The following is a 22,798-nucleotide window of genomic DNA, read 5'->3' as shown; positions in this document are numbered from 1 at the left end:
TCAAAATTGAGGACTCCTATTTATGTCAAATTTAAAATTGGCCATATTCCAAATTTTTGCGCATCTTCAAGATAAATTATATTACGAATGAGACCTTAAACTTATCTCAAATTAAAATTTGGTTATATTCTAATTTTTATCATAAATTTAAATTTAGATTTTTATCCTCAAATCAATTTAAATTGCGGATAAAATTAAACCTTAAACTTGTCTCAAATTAAGGTTTGGTTATATCCCAAATTTAAATCAAACTCATGTACTAAATTCATACTTCAATTAATTTGATATGTCAAATTGAGCAAAAAAAAAAAAAAAAAAAAAAACTTGTATTTTGACTTCAACTTTAACTTTTCGAGATTCATCCACCCATATACATGCATAAATCTCAAAAAGGGGACATTTGTTGATTGAGAAGTCTTGAATCTATAAAAAAAAATTGCCACTTTATTTACTAGATTAATGATAACAATACAAATCATTGAATTTGAAACTTATCAAAAGTTATTTGTTCTAAATTGAAATTGAAGACATAAATTGGCAAACCCTGATGAAGTCGTGTGTTATTATCATAATTGTTCGATCAAGTTAATTATTTTGGTCTAATTAAATATTATTTATTTGGTCTAAAGTTCAATTGAGAGCAACAATAGGCCTAATTTAGCTCAAACGCTCAATAAAGACCAAATACATATAGTTGGGTTTAGGGGGTCTAATCCATAGACCAACCAATCCTAAGCTCCTCAGAAAACTCTATAAATAAAGAAGTGATCATCTTCATTTGTGGGGTTTAGAAATTTAGACGTTGTAGAGCGTAGAGAAGATTCTTTCAACAATGAGCATACTATCTAACTTCTTAAACTAACCACACTCGAAGATTGAAGTTCTTTTGAAAATACAAGCTTTCTTCCAAGACTCCAACTTCAAAAACATCGCACGTTTCACCTTCTCAAATCAAGTGTACGCATTAAACTAAGAGATAACCAAAGGATGAAGTACTAGTGATCAAACTAGATCACATCAAATCAATAAACATACAACATTAACATAAGTTCAGCTTTAGGAAACACGTCACTTTGGAAACCTCGTGGAAACAATGACATATTCATAATTTTAAGTAAATGTAATCAAAGACAATCCAATTATATTTGCAATTAAGGCCATCGTGATTGATTCATCATTACGATTACAACAATTCGTTATAGATTGGTAAACATAATCAAAATTCAAAAGAGAATATACACTTATTAATGGATGGTTTGAATGGGTATAATTCTAAAAAAATTTAGATGTAAATTTATATTTACCCTGCTAAAATTAAAAAAAAAACACATAAAGTACACACCGCATGAAATAATATTTTAAACAAAATAAAATTTGAACTTGAGAAAATAATATTTTAAACAAAATAAAATTTGAACTTGAGAAAATTGAAATAAAATATTGAGGTAATAATAATGAACGGTGAGCAAGTAGGCAAAAATGCTTGTCCTCGAGTAGTGGAGTTTTTCTTATTTTGGTTTTGTTGTTTTCATCTGTTTGGTGAGATTGTTTAAGTTTATTGTTTTTGTGCTTTTGTTATGTTTTTTTTGTTTATTATTGTGTTTTTTTTGAGCGTTTTCTTCTCTATTGTTCTTTACCTCACGACACTCAGGTTGTGAGGTCCTCTTGTTGTAAAGCAATATTACTTTTTTAAAAAAAAAAGAAAAAAGAAAAAAGCAAAAAAGAAATTAAAAAGAAGCGCAGGCAATTAGTACCATTTTGAAACGTACGGTGACGGATGATTGTAACAACACCGACTTAAAACTTAAAAGCAAAAGAAAAAGAAAAAAAAGGAAGGAAAAATGTGAAAAAGACAAAAAAGGCCCTACGCGGTGCATTGGTATATAACGAAGGCAAAATACAAAGAGGGCTTCTCCATCCTTCTACAAACACTGTGAACCCTAGCCTTCAGATCCGATCGCCACCTCATTTCGCCATGGCAAGCTTTGACGAAGCACCTCCCGGCAATTCCAAAACTGGAGAGAAGATCTTCAAGACCAAATGCGCTCAGTGCCACACTGTTGACAAAGGGGCTGGCCACAAGCAAGGTTTCTCTCTCTCGCTTTCTCTGTTAGCCTTTCTTATTCTTATCCTTGGATTTCTCGCGATTCGATTTCATAACCTAGAGATCTTTCCCTTTCCGTCAGTAATCCGATTGTATTTAACCGTCTTCGGGGATTGTTATGTGATTCAGCTAGTGTGCTGAACCGATCCGATCGGTTTCTATCTTTTTCTCCCCATCGGGGTCTAGGAAGCTAATAGTTGGTTTTGGCCTTGATGATTACTTTCCATGGATTCCTTGTCCTTGTGTGAAAAAGACAACCCCCAAAGCCGTACATTATCATTATTTTCTTTCCTTTTTGGAAAATCGGTTTGATCAAATGATTTCTAAAGAATGGTTACAGATATATGCTAGTATCATGTGATTTCGACAATAAAAATTAAAAATAAAAACTTGAACTTATTAGTCATGCATGAACTTGGTAAACGAGTTAGTATGTTTTTTGTTTGGTGCAATAGGCAGTTGTCAACGTGAGTTGTGTTTGAGGTTAACAACCAACTGTACATTAATCTGTATTATTATTATTTTTATAATTATGATTATTATCTTTTTTTTTTGTTATATTTGCTATTTTGCCTAGGATTGGCAGGATTTGCTGTTACTCGTATACACTAAGACGAGCATCTTAACTTGGAATTATGCAGGTCCCAATTTGAATGGGTTATTTGGACGTCAATCTGGTACAACTCCTGGATACTCTTACTCTGCTGCCAACAAGAATATGGCTGTGATATGGGAAGAAAAGACGTTGTATGATTACTTGCTTAACCCCAAGAAGGTATATACTTCCTATATCCTAACACTTTTAAACTTATGTTATATGATCTGAAGTTAATCTACTCCCGAGTTGTTGTCCAGATGTTTTATTTGCGAATTAAGTGATCTTAATCATGAATGCACACCTAGTTGGCATTGTCATGTTCTATACATGCAATCAGTAGCCTTGTTCCTCGTAATACTTCTCTTCAGTTTGAGCTAAAACTGGTGAAATGTTTTAGGTACTTCGATCAGACGTGTTAATCTTTTACCATCTTCCACACTAGACCCGCGTTTAATTGTTCATTTTTTTCTTTTGACAATACAAATGCACTTTTCCTATTTTAATAGCCAGAAGTTTGGAAGAATGGCCTACGTCTTCTTGTATCACAGTCTTCCCTTCATTTGGAGTTGGACAATATAGCATGTTAGTAGTTTAGTATTTGGCACGTTATTTTCCACTATTTCTTGCTTCATAAGTCTCCTTTTCCAATATATCGTACTTCTAATATTCTACTACTTTTTTAGTCTTATATGCTTTTGGGACCGCACTGGTGCCAAAATAACCTAATGATGAACCTGGCATTTGAGCCTTAGTTGTGTGTCGTCTTTTGTTCTCTCGGCTCTCTTTTTTATTGTGGCAATAAGGGAGGTTTTACCTAATACCTTGCTTAGGGCTTCCATTAAATTCTCATATGCCCTCAAGTTGGTTTGTGGAATTTTTTTGCGGCCCTCCTTTCATGGACAAAACTACGGAGGAAGTTTGAACAATTTCCCTGTTCTCAATTTTTCATGAAAGATATTCAAAGTTAATAAAGTGAAATCTCTCGGTAGGAAAATTCTCATTCCTTGAAGGTCGTCCTTTGAAGTGTGAGAAGGTTTTTATGGTTTCAACATGTGACGGTTTCTTACTGCATTTTATGGCTCAAAAGGAAAGGAACAAAGTGTTGTTTATAAGAAAGAAAACCCCAACGTTTGAAACTTCGTTTTGTTGTTTAATAATGGTACTTTTTGTATTTCTTAATCTTGCCTTTGGACAGTGAATTTTTTCCACCACTTCCCCCCACCCTGGAAAAAAATAAAATGGAAGAAGAAAGGAGCTTCTGGCCTTGGAGAATGCCAGTTGTTGAAATTTCAGAAGGAACCCCCAAATTTTCCTCATCCCTGTTTTACAAATTCTCTATGCGACATTTTATATGTATGAAGAATCTTTTTAGCAAAAGTTCAATTCTGAACTGATTATCGGTGATCACAAAGATGGGAGTGTAATCGCAGGCATATTTTTTGTAGCCTATCTTTCTACCGTTATTTCTCACTTCATCATCATTTGCCCACAGAAATATCCCAAACTGATGTTCTGGCTTTCTTTAATGTTCTAATTCTTGTACTGACACATCCTCATGTTTAGGATCTCTACTAGCATCCTCATGACTGATATGGTTTTGATGAACGCAAAGTTATTAGTCAATTGTGAGGGAGCGTGATGTGAAAATATGTTTTCATTGACGTGTTATCTCATTTTTGTTGGCTATGTTTTGCCAATGATTAGTTTCTCTTCTGAGCTTTCTGAAGATTTACATTTTAGTTGCTTACTAAGATATTCTAACAAAATTTTGGGTGTATGATGATACAGTATATCCCTGGAACGAAAATGGTTTTCCCAGGGTTGAAGAAACCGCAGGAACGTGCCGACCTTATTGCTTATCTGAAGGAATCAACTGCTTAAATGAGATATATATGATGCGTTTACCCATCTAGAAATTTTTTAGACGTTCCCCCTCATTAAATAAGAACATTGAGGAAAATTTAGATGAAACATACAGAGTAATCATCCTGTGGCAAAAAGAGTCGTCTTGTGAAAACCACAAGAGTTCCTTTTCTTTTCATTAATCTCTTATTTTGAAGAGTTAATCCATTTGTAGCTTACATTATTGTTTGGTGTGATGAACACTGCTACGATTTTTTTTTGGCCAAGCTGGTTATGGCAATTTATTTTTCATAATAAATATCACACTTGTTACAGTCTATCCAATTTATCAATGCTTACCCTACGTATGGGTTTTATTAACCGAATGGATTTCTTGCTGAAGATTTAATATAAATTCATGAGTTAATGTGTTTTCTCTCATTTTGTGCCTTCAAAATTTATTTCAATGAAGATTTGATGGTGTGTTTTCTCCCCACGACAATTTTTGAAGTGGACTTACTGTCTTAATTTCGATGTCCAAGGATTGACTTTGATTTTCTATAGAAACTAATTTTTATCGAACTCTTATAAATATTGCTTAAGAGAGTTCTTAATGTCAACGCTTCAAAACATTTCTCCTCCTAGACCTCTTCTTTCTTCAGATCTTGTCCTCCCAGCCTGTTCTTCCTCCTCTTGCTGCCCTTCCTTTGGTACTTGAGCTCTTGATCATTCGATGACCATTCAGAAATTAGGGAACTGAGTTGTTTATATATAAATAAAATTAAATTGAAACTAAATTACTTATGCATAAATATTATAATCAAAATCTTGTATGAATATTATGTATAAATTAAAGTCCTACAAATATAGATTAAATTAAGATTAAATTATTATGTACGGTAATTAAAAATCCACCACCATCATCATATAATTACTTTTAAAATAAAGTGGTTCGGTTCGGTTTTAGAATCGGTTTAATATCTTATTGAACCGAATCGCATAAGAATTGGTTTTCATTTGACACAAATCAAATCGAATTGCATGCATTTGGTTTCAATTTGGTACCTTGGTTGTGGTTTGATTTGTCAATGAGTTCGACTTTCAATTATTTTTTGAACATTCCTAGTAGAAACTTGGAAGAATCCACGAAAAGAGAAAGCATATGACTCTAAAGGCTTGAAACCTATTAAAAAGATTTAAGCCTATCTGAAAATATCTAATTATTCTACTAGAAAGAGGATTGTATTCTTTCTTGATCCTTTGTTCATTGATTCTCTTTTCCATTTTTGTTTTTTAGTCTCCTTATTTCATTCCTTTTATCTTACCTTCACCGTTGTTTCTTTTTCCTATAAGAGTAACTTTATGTTGGGTGCCATTTGAAGTTTTTATTTTAGGCTCTACCTAGAATATGACAGCCATCTTGAGTATTTTTGAATTCATGTTAGTTAAAGTCGTTTGATAACCTTTCCGTTTCATGTTTTTTGTTTTTTTCTCGTTCCTTGTTTTTTTTTTGTTTCATAGTTTATGTTATTTGTTTCTCGTTCCTCATTTTTTTCTAGAACAAGAAATAAGATTACGAAAATGTAAATGAGCTGGGTTAAGTTAGGTTGGTCAAATTGACAACCCAAATAATCTAAATAAGATTTTTAATCCAATCCAACCCTTAAAATCTTGGTTGGGTTGGGTTGTTGGGTTATTTATTTATTTTCTTCTTTTTAAGTATATTATTTATTCAACTAAAATACTTAAATTTATCTATGATACATTTTAGTAACTAAAATTTCATAAAATATAAATAAAAACATGTTTACTTACAATGTCATATATTTTATTAGAAAAAAACACTTTTACTTAGGATTTCACTTTTTGGTGGCGACGATGTGCTTCTCGACAGTACTTTGTAATGGTAGCAAGTAGCAAGCCTAAGAAGTTGGAGAGAAAATAAGGCTATAGAAGTTGGAGAGAAAATAAGGCTAAGTATGTACTAAGTACAAAATTGTTATCATCCATCACCCGATGATGCAGGTAAAACATGACATCCACATGGATCGAAATCATGGACTAGGTAATAATTTAGATCATACCACATACTAGTATTAATGATTCATTAAATTACATATTAGGAGATCATTGGTTGGACAGGGACAATTTTATATAAAAATCGGGGTTGAAAATCGACCTAATTTGTTTATACTAAGGGAAACCTACAACCGATGTTCAAGAATTGGCGGTTTCGGTCGGTTCAGTTTTACTCGTCAGTTTTTCCTTTTTTTCGCCTTTAATGGTCTCTTTTGGAACTTGGTCGACTTTAGGAACTTCTAACCAAAAACCGTCATTGGGGCCGAACTCATTGGCTATTATCGAAAATTTTTCGACAATTTTCAAGATGTGATAAATGTCGACCGTCGAATATACAGTTAGATTGTTTGGATTTGATCGGTAAATTCTGGAAGGAAGATGAGAAAGTTTATGATTTGAAAAAATAGAGAAGAAAATGTGGCAAAGAGAGTCGTTAGAACCCAAGAAAACGAATGAGAAAGAAGAAAAGGAAGATTTTTTTTTTTTTGAGAAAATAATAATTATATGCTTATAGATATAGGTATTATTCTTAAATATAACGAACTAGTAAAATATTTACGGCCTATGTAACAAAGCCCATAAAGTTAGTCAATTTTTAAATATTTCAAGTTTGCCCTTCCATCTTTTTTTCGATTTTTTATCGTCTTCTCTATAGTCTTCTTTTTTAGGTGTGATTTTTTTTTTTTTAATTTTTAGATTTGGGTAACCAAATGTATTTCTTTCTATCGTCTTTCTTGTTTTTCTCTCTGTTCTATATGCGTGCATGTTTTTCTTCCTCTTTTTATTTATTTATTTATTTTTGTTTAATGCATGCATCGTATCTTTTTTTTTTTTTTAATGTTTAGATTAGGTAACCAAATCTGATGGTGTACAAGGATCTTGAAAAAATTGGTTAGACATTTAAATTAATCTAACCAAAATTAAAAGATTGTATATAGAACATTAAAAAAAATCGTTTAGATAGTCAAATCTAAACCATCGTTTTTGAAAAAAAATGGTTTAGGTAGCCAAATCTAAACGATCGTGTAACCCAATTAGTTAAACGATCGTGTAACAAATTAAACAATATAATTAAAAAACAAATTTAAACGATCGTGTACCAAACAATAGTCAAATCTAAACGATCGTGTACCAAATCGTGTAATCAAATATATTACGCGCATTGTTGACGGGGCATTTTTTGTATTTTACACGTTGGGTTTATGAGTTTTTTCCATTTTCGAAATTATTTTATAGAGTGTAAATACTTCGCCGTTTTTTTATATTTTTTGAAAAGGCCCTGTAGGTAATGTATTCATATAATAGGGTCTTTTCTTACGATTTTTTATATATTTAATTAGTTTTTGCATGTTGGCCATTAATAGCTGGTTCTTTGCACATTTTTTCAATATGATATGATTTTCCTAGACATATTCAATGTAGTTGGGTGGCAGCCTAGATTCTCATCGATCAGTGACAGTTCAGTTCAGGTTTGGTTGAGAAAACCATAGAAAACCAACCAGTTTTTGTTTATTTTATTTTGGGTAGTTTCAACCATTCGAATTGGGTTTTCGGGTAGCTTTGCTCACCCTATTACACATGATCCGAGTATAAAATCACTGAAAGTGTGTTCATCCACAATTAAATCCCAAATTTTACGTTATTTACCTATCAACCCCATTTTTGTTATTAAATAATAAAAAAGTCATTTTATTCACTCGATAGAAGAAATACATAAAAGGAGGGAGGTTAAAAGAGTGGGGTGAAGAGAAGAAAGAAAGAGGAAAAGTGATCATATTGAGTAAGAAATTCGGGTAAGATGGTGAGAGGGAAAATGGTTAAAAGTGATTTTTTTTAGATATTGTGAACATTTGATTTTTTTTATTTTTGAAAATTTAGTATAAACACATTTTCAACGATAATTTAAAATTAAAATCCAGTTTCTAAATTTGCCACAAAAAATGGCCAACACAAAAATACCATATCTATGTGCACTTTCGTCGATCACATCCATATTCAATCCTACTATGTTGAACATTTTTATAATCATCCGTTCCCCTTGGTCATATTCATGTCCAAATAGCGCTTTTATCCTTTTACATCATACAAAGAAAAATAAGCAATGAGGCACTTTGACGTGCCATTGCAGTTCAAGCTTCATGTCTTCATGTCAAACCCGTCCAGTGCGCAAGGTAGAATTAGTTAAAAGTAGTCTGAGTCCTTACTAAACTCCATCCAAGACGCTATCTAGAGCGTTGAAAATTTGAGCAGATAATGTTCTATCAACAACACTAATTATAGTTCTCGACTCCTGGATTTCTATCAAACCTGTAGTTAGACCGTGTATGTGGATCACACGAACATTGTTGGAGGCATCAGACATTTCTTGCTGCACAGAACCCTCAATGCCCATTTTTGACAACACAGTCAGAAGATTTTCCAAATTTGGTTGACCCCAATGTATTAATGGCCTCTGATACATGGCTACTTCCGTATTTTCAGATAACAACTTGAACTTCCCATAATTTAATGAGAGCTCTCCTTTCAATCTTGTGATGTTTATATTTCCTTGATGCAACTTTCGCCAACAGAAACTCATAGCTGAGTCTGAAGCGATCTCTAATTCTGAACTGTCTTTCAGATTTGGTACACGTAAGCTTTTGCCTTCAGAGTACGAAAAGACCGTGAATGATTCTGTATTTGTATCGATCAACCGGCTCAAATTCTCAGGAAGCTACATCAAGTAAAACAAACAGGATGCAAATGTAGGTCCAGAAAATATATAAACTGAAGAATAATAGAAGATAATGCATAAATAAATACACTACCACGACAACTTTTGGCTGCAGGACCTTCAGCAACGGTCGTACCTTCTCCAGCCTTCAAAATAGGATATACAAGCACAAGATATAAAAAAAAAACTAACCAATAGAACTCAAGAATTTCAAAACATTGAAGAAAAACCAAAAGAAGATATTAGTTTTGGTCCCAATTCTTGCCAAGTTACCTATTAGAAGCTCTCAACTCTAGAAGAATTGTACAAACAATTGTTTGAAAGCTCCACGTTTTTAATTGATTCAACGTATTGAAGCAAAGGTCAAAGTGGAATACCAAACATATCAAAGAAAATAAAGCAACTCATATTGTATGCACACAAGAATATCACTAGAGAGAATGAGAAAAATGAACCATACTTTATACCAGATTGGAATGAACATTGAAGGACCTTCATAGACATAGGCTTGAACGGTAAGAGAGCAAGCTCAACATCAAGTCCCTTCTGCATATTATGTGTGGAGTATTAACATTAACATCAAAGCCACTAAAGATATGTACTCTTGGAAGTAAAAGACAACAGTAAGTGCGTGGAATCATAAGCACCTCTAGAACAAGTAAAGAGCTAGGATCCCCACACCAACGTCGAAGCAAGTGGACCACCGGACCAAGTCGTAAGCTCCAGTGAGGACAAAATACAATGCATGGTTCCTGCCAGTTAATTCTACAGAGTCCAATTCTCAAAGGTTATAATGGTCCAAAAAGAATTTACTAGTATAAGTTTATACCACTAAGCTGTTAACAATTGTTTATAATAAACAGAAAAAGATTTGTAAATAATTATTCACACCACATAAAAAACCAGTTCACAATCCAACCTACTTAACTCTCTAATTCAATTCTGATAACCGGTAGGATATAACAAGACTCCAAAGGCCATGGTGGCCAACTTATCTAGAAATTAATTTCCTACGAGTTTCCTTGACACCCAAATGTTGTAGGGTCAAGCAGGTTGTCTTGTGAGATTAGTCGAGCATCGCGTAAGCTGGCTCGAACACTCACAGATATAAAAAAATAAAAATAAAAATAAAAATTAAAGAAAAAAAAGAAAGAAAGAAAAGACTTCAAAGGCACATACTAGACAGCCCTACATTCCTATGTATTCACCATACTTACGGTGGTTCTTAAAAAACTAAATGAAAATTGAGCTACCACAATTGTAAAATTGAAAGTACATGTCACAGGAAGAAATTCATAGATCGTTCGTTATCTTTGTGTATGAAGGTGAAAAGAAATCTTAGGCTAAACATACAATAATTTTGGTGAATGAATGGCAGGAACGACATGAAGCTTGTTCTCTTTAAGGAGCTCGACAAATGTGAACATTGGCTCTCCAGAAAATAACTGCAACACCAACCATTACGTAAGATTAACATTATACTACTCTTATTTGACAAACAGCTCCAATTATATTGAAACAACTAACAAACAAATTCAAACCTTTTGTTGTCTTCGCCTGCATAGCCATTCTGGTATAGCATTGACAAATGTCAACAACTCCTCAGCTACAGAAGAAATAAAATATATAGGGACCTACAAATTTTAATGGCATATTCCGTATGAAGAAAGGAATCAACAAATATATATACTAAGCTTATGCTCTAGAGCTCTAATGATATATACCCTATATATCCTCTATGCTCTTACCTTCCTTCATGTTAATTATTCAAAGTTCGCTGAATCAGCTAAGTGAGAATATCAGCTCTTGATGGATTATTTCTTAAAATATAACTAATAAGATATGTGGAACTGGTTTTTCTTTAAAATACAAATAAACCACGGGGGTTAATGAATGGATTCCCTTCCAGACAATTATAGCTAAAATTTGAATTTTGAAGAGTACTGTTTAAATATAAGAAAGAAAAATGGAAACGAGTTTACTAACCTTCAGATTTGAATAATCTAGTGAAGCTGATATCTGCTCTAGAAGTTGCAGGTTAACACCAAGTCGATTGATAGGGATAAGCACTGAACCACCAGATTCAACAGACTGGATAGCACAAGAACAGATAAAATAAAGTTTTTCTGATTCCTCCACTGTCTCAGCAGCATTGCTCAATAAATTAGCCAAAGTCTCCTCCTTACTAATAAATAACACAAAAACATACCCTCAGGAAAATTATTTGATGAATTATCCAAGAGAGTGAGAAAAATACTATAGACTTTTAGTGCGAGATACAATTTCAAAGCAGAAGCATAAAATACCCGAGAGGCTGTAAGTTGTTGTCTATAAGTGGTACTCTTGTATCATTCTCTACGTCATTCATAAATTCCAGAGATGAGAAGTCAGAATAAATAATTGTCTCCATCTGAAGAGCAAGGTAATCAAACTCCATTGAGTTGGAGGAAAAAAAGATAGAACTTGATATATATGCAATGTCTCTCTTTGGGCAATTAATAGTCCAGTTACAAGAGCCAATTTCAAGACCGGAGCTGAATGCCTTTATAACCAGTGCGCCATTATAACATGTTTCTTCCCCATATCTTAGAGTTTCAACCTTCTGCATGCAATCCTTAACGTCAGCTGCACTGAGAAAAAGATCCTTCGTTACATCCAAGGACATTTATGAATAAAGAGTGACCACAAATCCATTGATTTTGAGTGGCAACTTCCTTACTTTAGTGTCTTTGGTAATTAACATAAAAGCTCTTATCAAAAGAATACATTGAAAAGCAACATACATATGATCAAACCACAAGTTTCATAGTTAGGAAAGCAAAAGAAAACAATATTCAAGGAAAGTCCGTAACAGACTGTAGAGCTTATAGAAATCTGAAATAATTCCCACAGCAGAGCAACAAGGGAAACTTAACAACCCAATTAATAAGAAGCAAAACTTTAGTTGGAACCCCTTCCTTTAGTAGGGGTGTTTTGGAGGGCTTGTATTTTTGTATGCTCTTGTATTCTTTTCATTTTTTCTCAATAAAAGTTGTTTATATCAAAGAAAGAGAGAGAGAGACCAAACCTGATGGTTAGCAAACGAGAAAGAGGGAGTGGAAACTCAATAACAAGGCCCCCAAAGGCTTTGGCTTCAAGGATTCCCACCAAAGGAAGGCCAAGATAATGTCAAGATAATTATATGCAACAGAATAAACAAATGCAGTACAGAACAGAGTGCAAGTCTTGACACCACAACTGTAAGCTTCCAAGTAATCAAAGAAAATTCTTACGACAAAGACTGAGAAATGTTTCACAAACACCATAGAAGGAAAAGTATACCAGAACAAAATATAAATGAAAGAAAATTCTTTAATTTCCATTGTTCATGGACAAGATCCACAATGGTACGATATGAAAATGGTTCTCAGTTATTAAAAAAATAATAAAATAGATCTTTGTCAATCAGAATAAACAGGCACCCACTACCCAGATCTTCATCTAATTACTTTTGTTTCTGTATTTGTCTTTCCCGCTTGGCTTTAAAAGGCCTATGTAGAAGTATTCAAAGAAATACTAAATAACTATACCTGTACAGGGGCATCCAACCGCTAAGATCTGCTCTATTCTGCCCAAAAGTCACTTCTCTTAGCTTATGATGAAGCAACTTTAGATCTTCCTGCCCCATCCACTGTGAGATAGCATCATCTTCAGATCCATAAAACTGTTTGACTTCCATATGCATCGCAATAAGGTCGTCCATCATAATTTTTCCAAGCCTGGCAGTTGCTTCTGTTGCATATATCTAAGAAAAAGGCAATTAAAAGTATGTGAAATCAAGTTTTCACAGCACCGTGAAACTTATCACGGCCACACAAGATCCAATGTAAAGAAAATAGTACAATCTACCTTTGCAGAGAACCCCTTCTCTCGAGTCAAAAAGGGCAGTCCTAACATGCCCATTGGACTAGAAATCAAAACAATATTAGTGAAAGATGGGTTCCAGAGGTTCTTAATGATTTTGTAACAAGGCTCCGCTTTTATCAAAGAACCCACATCAAGTGGCTTTTCAGTTTCCTCAGACACATTATCCAAATCGAGAGAACCATGGCCCAGATGACTTGATAGTTCTTTATCTGAAAGAACATCCAAATCAGATGGAACAGGGGAGAAGATAGGGAGAGCTGAAAAGTCCACAGGGCAATCAAATTGGATTCGAAACCCACAAACATTGAGCATATGACATGGTGGCAAGTAGAAGCATCCACCTTTGCTTAAACAAGTCTGAAATAGAAAAAGAAAAAAATTATAAGTTATTATAAATGAAATTACTTTCCATGACTTCAAATGCATAAAAGCATTGAGCTAATGGAGCAGATATTAAGAAGCAACTTACAAATTCCATGAGAATCAAGTGAAGTCAAAATTGTCGTTGATGCACCCAGAATTAGGGTAAAACAGCCTACATGAGCAAATAAGTCAGAAATTTGAAAACCATCTCTAGAAACCATCATAATATGCTTATCTGGCCACCAGGAAAAAATTCATTTAAAAAATGGCTCAAATATGGTTGGTGTGCATCTATCTGTATTTTCCAATTTGGTAAGCAAACTTTCATTGAATGTACACGAAACCAAAAAGGGTAAAAGTAAAGGGTTTACTAATACACGTACTGAGTGTAACAACCCCAAAATAAACACAACTTAGGGATCTAATGATAGCTAAATTGGCATTCAATCAAAAACAGGTTTTAGAAACATCAATAAAAAATTCTACAACATAACAGCGCTGCCGTAACACGACCAAAATTTTACAATGCCATCTTTTCAAAGAAACACACAACAACATTGAACAACAAACTTCTTCTCAACAAAACTACCAAGAGTTCCCCTAGAACTAATACTGAAAATATCTATTTAATCAAATTCAACAAAACTTACCAAACTAAACAAACTCAAACTAATGTAGGCTTAAACACCATTAACCACTAAAGCCTATTACAAACTCTCGACTCAAAGCCAACTAAAAAAAAACTTGAATCTAAAACGAAGTTTCAAAATTCCAAATGTTCAAAAGGAAATAAACTCATAAAACAAGGGACAAAATAATGAAATATGTCTAATGGTTAATCTTTCTCAAGCTCCCTCCTCAATATCACCGAGATCGCAACACCCATCAACACCAACAAAATCAGGTGAGGGTTAGTACACATTTGTACTGGTTAGTAGCCTACGACTAAAAGGCCCCCCAAACAACATACAAGCAGCCATTGCAAAACACACAACCAAAGTAGGCAATATTTACATCATGCAAAACTCATGAACTAGCTTATCATATACTAGGAAGCATCAACACAAAAACGCGACACAACGATACACCCAATTTCTAGAAAAGTAGGACGTGACGAGTTAGAGACAAGTTATAATTTTTTATTTTTTTAAATAATATATGTGCTGATACTTGTAGATAAATTACTCATATATGTTAGAACATAACAATACTTCCTTAAAACAATCATTAAAAGTACACTAGTAGTCTCAATTCATTAAAAAGTTTCAAACACAATACAAATACAAAATCCTAAATAGAGATCACACTTTCATCCAAAACAAAATGTAAAAACGTGGATGATTGACTACTTAGTATTGGAGATGTAGACATGGAGGAAGATACCATCTAGTATAAAAAAATAGAATGAATTCGTCAAAAAAAAGGTTCTCAAAACAAAAACATTAAGATAAATCTTTCCAAAGAACACATCATGTCTCTCAAATTTGATTAAACCAAACCAAAAATTCTAAAAACTCACACCATGCAAGAAAAGAAACAGAGGGCGAGCGTGGCAGGTCTGATCAGAGTTGCAGTCTCTGGCGTCATCTAATTGGAGAGGGTGAGCGGCAGTCACCGCCGCCGTCTGATCGGCGTTGAAGATTGGAGAGGACTAGAGGAGAGTGAAAAGTGCTTAGGTTTTGATTTCGACAAAAGGGGCTGGACGTTTAACAATAAAAGGGGTGTGTTTTATTTTTTTAAAATATTTTTTAATGATATTAAAAAGTGCCAGCGTCTCAGATCAGCCCGACTAACGGTCGCTTTTATCCATTACACATCAGGTCAAAAGTACCCCTTTTCATTATGACGATAGGGATGGATGGTAGAGCTAAAACGAGCATAATCGCTGGAACGGCTAAAAGTGAGCCGACTCTCTTCCATAAAGATATACATGGATATTTGGCCTTTAATGAGATAGTCAACGTTCTAGACTCAAGTTAGCAAAAAACAAGACTGAGGTCGGTAGAGGCATTACTAGTAATTGCTAAGGTGCTTTCAGAAGTATTAACCATTGCCATTGGCTAGCGCTCATCTCCAGCTCTGTTTTCAGCCTTTCATTGAAAATACCATTCCCATATGCCATACCCCTTATCTGCCTTAGGCCTTTATCTGGTCAAATCTTTCGAACTTGACGACTTTATTCTATGTACTGGCTTGGCTTGAACAACAATATGACTTATAAAGTCTAATCAAAGACAGCATGCACACTAAATCAAAATCTCTTTACAGATGGGCGGGTCTAACTAAATAGAAGTAATTTATGACTTCCAAGGCATTCCAAGGACGAGAAAGAAACTAAATAGATCAAATAAGTCCTTTCCCAAAATCTATCGGTCTTTTTATGAAGATAGGTCATCTAAGTCAATACCACTTGCTCGATCTTTCTTTCCTACATTGGGTCATCTTTGAACTTTGCCGCCATAGGCAATTATAAGGAGACAATAGATGAGTGATGAGGAAGAGACTTTAGCATCTGTTGCGTGGTTGTTTTGCAAGATATTGCTTTCAGTTTGTAAAAGTGGATCAAACATTTGTTCAGCTTGATTCGTTGGTGCAATCACCTAGTCATCTTATGATTTGAAACTCGATTCCGCTTACAACAAACAATGTAGTTTTCGCTTGGTTAGCATTTTCCATTCTAAACTCACAACAAACACCCTAACTAAACCAAGGGCATGGATGCTACTTTAAAACACGTTTAATGCACAGAACCACACAAACAATAATATGTTCTCAAAATTAACCATACATACGTTCAAACATCTCCACAATATACTTGCATCAACAGAGTCACATGACAGCATTTCAACATGCTAAACATATTAAAAAAAACACAATGAGCATCTAGGGATGAATTTCATAAACCCTTTTCCCGCTCAACTACCCATATTTATAGTAACTACTAACCGACTCACTCTCCTATTTCACACATGCAAAGAGTGATTTATTTATTTCTTCTTTTATATACAAACTTAATAGGAGGAGGTCTAACATTACCCTCCCCTTCTAATTTCATCTTATCCTCAAGGTGAAAAGTGGGATACAACCGTTGGATTTCGTTATAACATTCCCACAATGCCTCATGTTCCGGCAAATCTTTCCAACCGATCAAAACCTCCCAACCACCAGTATTATTCTTCTGATACTTCAAAGCTTCATCCGGATATGCCTGCCATTCTAAGTTCTCATTGATAAACTGAAGAGTCGGTTGTACACCCGTTCGATCCCCAACAAACTTCTTCAATTGGGAAACATAAAAAACTGGATGAATCATGAGGCAGCTGGTAAGTCTAACTTATATGCCACTGTACCCACCTTCTCCAGAATCTCATAAGGCCCGAAATACTTGGGAGATAATTTCTGATTTCGTTTCTTTCGTAACGAAAGCTGGCGATAAGGTCTAATCTTTAACAGCAACCATTCACCAACATTATATTCCACATGCCTCCTCTTCTTGTCAACGTATTGCTTCATTTGCTGCTGAGCTAACGACAGTTGATCCCAAAGAGCAGCCAAAACCGTGTCTCTAGCACTCAACTGTTTTGCTAACGTAGAATTGGTAGTAGCACCATCCCCATATGATAACAACGATGGAGGTTTCTTGCCATACAACACCTGAAAAGGCAAAGCGCCTAGTGACCGACTAAAAGTGGTGTGGTACTAATACTCCGCCCACGGTAGCCACGATACCCACTCCTTCGGGCGCTCACCACAGAAACAACGAAGTCCCTAGCCCTCTGTTACCTCCATTTGGCCATTAGATTGCGGATGATAGGCTGTACTCCTATTCAACTTCGTGCCAGCTAAACGAAACATTTCCTTCCAAAAATTACTAAGAAAATCTTTTTCTCTATCCGAGACAATGGAGGAAGGAAATCCATGTAGTCGAACTACCTCTTTAACAAACACATCCGCCACTGATTTGGTTGTATAAGGATGTTTAAGTGCCATAAAATGACTGTACTTACTCAGTCGGTCGACTACTACAAACACCACTTCAAACCCCTTCGCCTTTGGCAAGCCATCAATAAAATCCATAGAAATGTCACTCCACACTTGCTGCGGAATTTCCAAAGGAGTCAACAATCCAGCCGGGGGCAAAGCCAAGGTTTTATTTCGCTGACAAACCAGACATTCTTCACAATGCTTCTTGACATCCGCCTTCATCCCTGGTCAATATAATTCACTCGCCAACCTTTTGTACATACGTAAGAATCCCGAGTGTCCTCCCACCACTGAGTCATGATAGGTTGGTAACATGGTCGAAATTAATGTTGAAGACTTGGATAAAACAAGTCGATTCTTATAATGCCACAAGCCATTTTTCTGTGTGAATTTAACTCCTTGCTGACTACCCCCTGTCATTTCTTCGGTGATCACTTTCTGCAGCATCTCATCCTTCTCAACCTCCTCTTTAATAGTGGTAAGATCTATTAAAATGGGAACAGATATCCCAAAATTCAACACTTCTACTGGTTTCCTTGACAAGGCATCAACTGCCTTATTTTCCAGGCCCGACTTATAGACCACTTCTAACGAATATCCGAGAAGTTTGGCCACCCACTTCTGATATTGTGGTTGAATTGTCCTTTGTTCTAACAGAAACTTGAGTGACTTCTGATCTGTTTTAACTACAAATTTGGTGCCCAACAAGTATGGACGCCATCGTTGGACTGCCAGCACCACAACCATTAATTCTCTCTCATAAACTAGCTTGGCTCTATCTCTCATGGCTAGCGTATGGCTAAAAAATGCTACTGGTCTGTTGAGTTGTGTCAATACCGCGCCCACTCCAACACCCGAAGCATCTGTTTCGATCTCAAAAGGCTGATTAAAGTTGGGAAGAGCTAATACCGGTAATGATACCATAGCCTCCTTTAACTTTCCAAAGGCTTTTTCAGCTTCAACGTTCCATATAAACCCCCCTTTTTAAGTAGCTGTGTTAGCGGTGCTGCTATAGAACCACAATGATGTACAAATCGTCGATAATACCCGGTTAAGCCAAGAAACCCCCGGATTTCTCTAGCATTTTTCGGAACTGGCCAGTCAACAATGGAACGAATTTTCTCCTGATCCACTTCTACACCTCCTCTCGATATTATATGCCCCAAATATTCAATCCTTGATTGGGCAAAACTGCACTCCTTCTTACTAGCATATAACGTGTGTTCCCTCAAAGCTGAAAGAACTATTCCCAAATGGCTCATATGCCCTTCCTCATTCTTGCTATAAATCAAAATATCATAAAAAAATACTAAGACAAACTTCCTCAAGTAAGGTTTGAAGACATTATTCATCAAGGCTTGAAAAGTAGCCGAGGCATTAGTCAACCCAAACGGCATGACAAGAAACTCATAATGTCCTTCATGCGTTCCGAAGGCTGTTTTCGGAATATCCTTCTCCTCCATCCTTATTTGATGATAACCGGATTTGAGATCAATTTTTTAGAACAAGCTAGCCCCATTCAACTCATCAAAAGTTCTTCCACACAAAACCTCCAGCTTCCATCCTTCTTCTTGACAAGTAATACCGGGCTGGAATAAGGACTTTTACTCGGTCGTATTACCCCCAATGTTAGCATTTCTTCCACCAATTTTTCCATTTCAGCCTTTTGATGGAAACCATATCTATACGGTCTTACATTAATTGGGTCAGTCCCCTCCTTAAGACAAATGTGATGCTCAATAGCTCTTTTCGGTGGCAATGTTTCTGGCCAATCAAACACATCCTTGTACTATTTGAGTACCTTCTACAGCGGCTCTGTTTCCACGAGGGGACCATTTCATCCTGCTCCAAACTCACTGAACTTCCCACCTCAATTGCTCTACATTCAATAAAATAGCCTTCATCTTTATCACTCCAAGATTTGTACATACTTTTGAGGCTAATCCGGGTCTTGGTTAGACTGGGATCACCTTTGATACAAATTTGTTAGCCACTTTTAGTGAATGTGAAAGTGAGATTCTTCCAATCCACAACATTAACCCCTAACGCATGTAACCATTGCATCCCCAATATTACATCCACTCCCCCTAGTTCCAGAGGTAGAAAACCCTCTGTCACCTTCCAATCAGCTAATTGAATTTCCACTGCTTCACAAACGCCTTTCCCTTGTATAGTTGTACCAGACCCGAGTATAACCCCATAGTGGGCTGTTTCTTTGGTTGCTAATCGCAAGGCTTTCACTAACTTTTCGGAGATAAAATTGTATATTGCTCCACAATCAATCATCACAATTATCTCTTTATCTAACAATTTCCCTCTCACCTTCGTAGTACCCGGATCGTTTAGTCCAACTACTAAATTGATCGACAGCTCTGCAAAAGTTTGGTTTCCGTTCAGCACTTCTAATGATGCTAATTCCTTCTCTGCTGGCTCTTTTTCTTCAACAATTTCATACTCCTCATTCTCTCCAGCCACCACAAACATCCTCAGCTCGCGTAACTCCTTCGTCTTACACTTATGGTCAGCTGAGTATTTATCGTTACAGCAAAAACAATCCTTTTTCTTTTCGTGCTTGGAACTCTGCATCTGGTAATCGACGATAATTCGCTTCCTTTCTAAATTCATTAGCATTTGAACTTCGTAAAGTTATCGTCCGGATAGGAAACGTAGCATTTCCCTTGTTTTCAGAGAGAGAATTCCCTACTATAGACTTACTGACAACCGCAGCTTGGGGATTATATTTCCCGCCAAAAGAACCATTCAAATTTGCTTCGTTCCTAATCAACTATCTGTTCTCAACCAACTGTGCAACTTGCACCATCTCAGCTAGCCCTTGTGGACAGCAGAAGGCAACCTCCGCTCTTATCCAAGGCAGCAGCCCATTCTGATAACGGAGCGACAAGCTTATCGAAGAGATCACAGTACTCTTCTACAGACGTCTCTTGTTTAATCCGAAGGAATTTGCCTAAGATCGTTCCATCTCTACTTGATCGAAACTGGATTAATAGTTTTTCTTTTAAATTTATCCAGCTAAGAAACTTATCTCTCTCTTCTTGTGAGCGATACCAGTTCAACCCTGGACCGTCAAAACTTATGGTGGATACTAACATTTTTTCAGACTCAGTGAGCTTATGGATTTGGAAATACCTTTCTGCTCGAAATAACCATGAATCTGGGTCTTCTCCAGTAAATACCGGCATTTCTACCTTTTTAAACTTGCTCCGGTCCGTCGAAAGGTCATCGTTATCGGCTTTTCTTTCAACTCGGCACTCTTCAGCATTTCGGTTCGTATCGGCCGATTTACTCGTCGACGCCTCCTCTTTTCCTTTCGCGGATGCAGACTCATGTGTAATGGAGTCTGTAGTCTTTTCGCTGACGACCAAACGCTCCTTCGCAAACGACTCCATCATTAACAGAAGCATTTGTTGCTACTTCTCCGATTGTGTACGCATCAGATCCAGATTCCTCGATATATCGCTTAAGCTCGCTTCAACTGCCGGCATTTTACTTATCTCTTTCTTCATTGCGGAAATCTCTTGATCGATCTGCTCTAACCTTTCTTCAATCCTTGTTTGTACCATCCTTTGCCTAGCGATCATTGCTCTGATACCAAAAATGATGGAATTCCACCTTTTGGTATAGAATCTCTCTTTATTATTATATGAACAGACTAAAGTAGACAATCGAATTCCTCTGTTGATCTCCTCTCAAGATCTACAGCCAATCTATTACATGAATTTCATAATCCCCTTTTCTCGTCCAACTACCGTATTTATAGTAACTACTAACCGACTCACTCTCTCCTATTTCACACGTGCAAAGAGTGTGATTTATTTATTTCTTCTTTTATATACAAACTTAATAGGAGGAGGTCTAACAATGCCAAACCATATTAGAACACATCGTCAATTCAGAACAACATCAAGCATCACGCTAGCACACACGCAAACCACCCCATAAGTAAAATAATACTTGCCCAAAAGTTCTTAAGAATCTTCTAGACTAATTGAAAGACTCATGAAATTATGAAACACAACCTCAAAGGTTAGAACTTACTTTGAAACCTTGTCCAAAGACTTAAAAAGTAATCAGAATGAATAGTCTTACCCAACATAATCATAAACCTCAATTTAAGCACCTCGAACCAAAACTACAGATAAAGTATACCCATAAGTAAAAAGAACCAATTTACAACACTTAAATTCCCTTCAGGCTCTAAACAGAGCTCTAACAAGTGAAACTCGCCTAAAAGAGCTGGGGGCTTTGCTGAAAAAGTGTCCAAATAGCACCGAAACTACTCAGAATCTTTGAAAGACAAATCTAACAAATAACTAGTTTAAAAGGGAATTTTGAGCGTTCTTACTGAACATACCCAAATGACTCCATACCTTGCTGGTTGGTATTACGCTTAATCCTACATATTTGGGATCATTACGAAGTGGGTAACTCAAATACAGTGTCGAAAAGCAACGGGTAAGTGTCAAACCTTGCCGAAAGGAAGAAAAAGCAGTTGCAGGGTGTTCAAACTGCACGGGTCACGTTCGATGCTGCTGGTGAGCTTTGCTTATTTGTGGGCGCAGTAGGCTCGATAGCGAAGTTTTAGTGCCACTGTCGCCGGCTCGCTCGTAGCCGCACGCCCTGTTTGCGCGCAGGGGAAAAACCGGGACACCTACGTGCAGTCGAGAGGGAACATACACGCTATCATAGGAGGAGAAAGCCGGCGACACCGTCAGGCTGATCGCTGCAGGAAGAAGAAGAAAGCCGAATGGGGTTTAGGGTGTTTTCTTTAATGGATGGCTCTTTCCAAATCCATTTTTTGAAGTGAATGAAGAATGGTTAACTTAGGTAAGCACCATGTGAAATTACCTATCTGTCCTTAATTTCAATCGGTGCATTCCAGGGCCACTCCATCCTCGAAGCAAGATATATACTCCCTACTCTTTGAACAAAGTTGAAACCATTGAAACGATCAACAGATAGTAAGACAATTTGGAGTTGTTGAACTTAATCAAGTAAGTTACTCTGAAAAGCAATTTCAATTTTTCTAACATTTTAGGTGAGACATTTGGACAATCTTCAACGAAGGAAGCCAATATAAGAAGAATAGGGAGTGAGCTACCGTTAAGATGAAGTAATGTAAAGTGGGTGACCAAGTAGTGTACTATTAGGAGTAACATGAAAGGTACATAGAGAATCGTGTGACAGGTAG

At 36.0% G+C, this 22,798-nt stretch overlaps 2 protein-coding genes across 4 annotated transcripts; one reads left to right on the top strand and one right to left on the bottom strand.

The window, feature by feature from the left end:
* Nucleotides 1–1,828: 1,828 nt before the first annotated feature.
* On the top strand, nucleotides 1,829–4,884 carry LOC103493436 (cytochrome c). Of its 2 annotated transcripts, none has more exons than XM_008454159.3 (3): nucleotides 1,829–2,087; nucleotides 2,746–2,879; nucleotides 4,491–4,884. In XM_008454159.3, the coding sequence occupies exons 1-3, from the start codon at nucleotides 1,976–1,978 to the stop codon at nucleotides 4,581–4,583; spliced, it is 339 nt and encodes a 112-aa protein (XP_008452381.1). In that variant the 5' UTR covers nucleotides 1,829–1,975; the 3' UTR covers nucleotides 4,584–4,884. The 2 variants fall into 2 exon arrangements, with proteins under 2 accessions (XP_008452381.1, XP_050946821.1); XM_051090864.1 differs by lacking the exon at nucleotides 4,491–4,884 and adding an exon at nucleotides 3,209–3,387 and having other exon boundaries at nucleotides 1,898–2,087.
* A 3,731-nt stretch (nucleotides 4,885–8,615) lies between these two features.
* On the bottom strand, nucleotides 8,616–22,421 carry LOC103493437 (uncharacterized). Of its 2 annotated transcripts, none has more exons than XM_008454160.3 (12): nucleotides 22,076–22,418; nucleotides 13,712–13,777; nucleotides 13,225–13,599; nucleotides 12,906–13,120; nucleotides 11,643–11,966; nucleotides 11,323–11,521; nucleotides 10,878–10,970; nucleotides 10,690–10,781; nucleotides 9,984–10,101; nucleotides 9,797–9,882; nucleotides 9,431–9,482; nucleotides 8,616–9,336 (listed from the first exon to the last, which is right to left on the bottom strand). In XM_008454160.3, exons 2-12 carry the CDS (start codon nucleotides 13,718–13,720, stop codon nucleotides 8,827–8,829), a joined length of 2,073 nt encoding a protein of 690 aa, XP_008452382.2. In that variant the 5' UTR covers nucleotides 13,721–13,777; nucleotides 22,076–22,418; the 3' UTR covers nucleotides 8,616–8,826. The 2 variants fall into 2 exon arrangements, with proteins under 2 accessions (XP_008452382.2, XP_008452383.2); XM_008454161.3 differs by having other exon boundaries at nucleotides 9,239–9,336; nucleotides 9,804–9,882; nucleotides 22,076–22,421.
* Nucleotides 22,422–22,798: the final 377 nt, after the last annotated feature.

This window comes from Cucumis melo, chromosome 10 (genome assembly GCF_025177605.1).
Source record: "Cucumis melo cultivar AY chromosome 10, USDA_Cmelo_AY_1.0, whole genome shotgun sequence".
NCBI lineage: Eukaryota > Viridiplantae > Streptophyta > Magnoliopsida > Cucurbitales > Cucurbitaceae > Cucumis > Cucumis melo.
The sequence above is the reverse complement of the archived record's forward strand: the minus strand, read 5'-3'. Positions and strand labels throughout refer to the sequence as shown.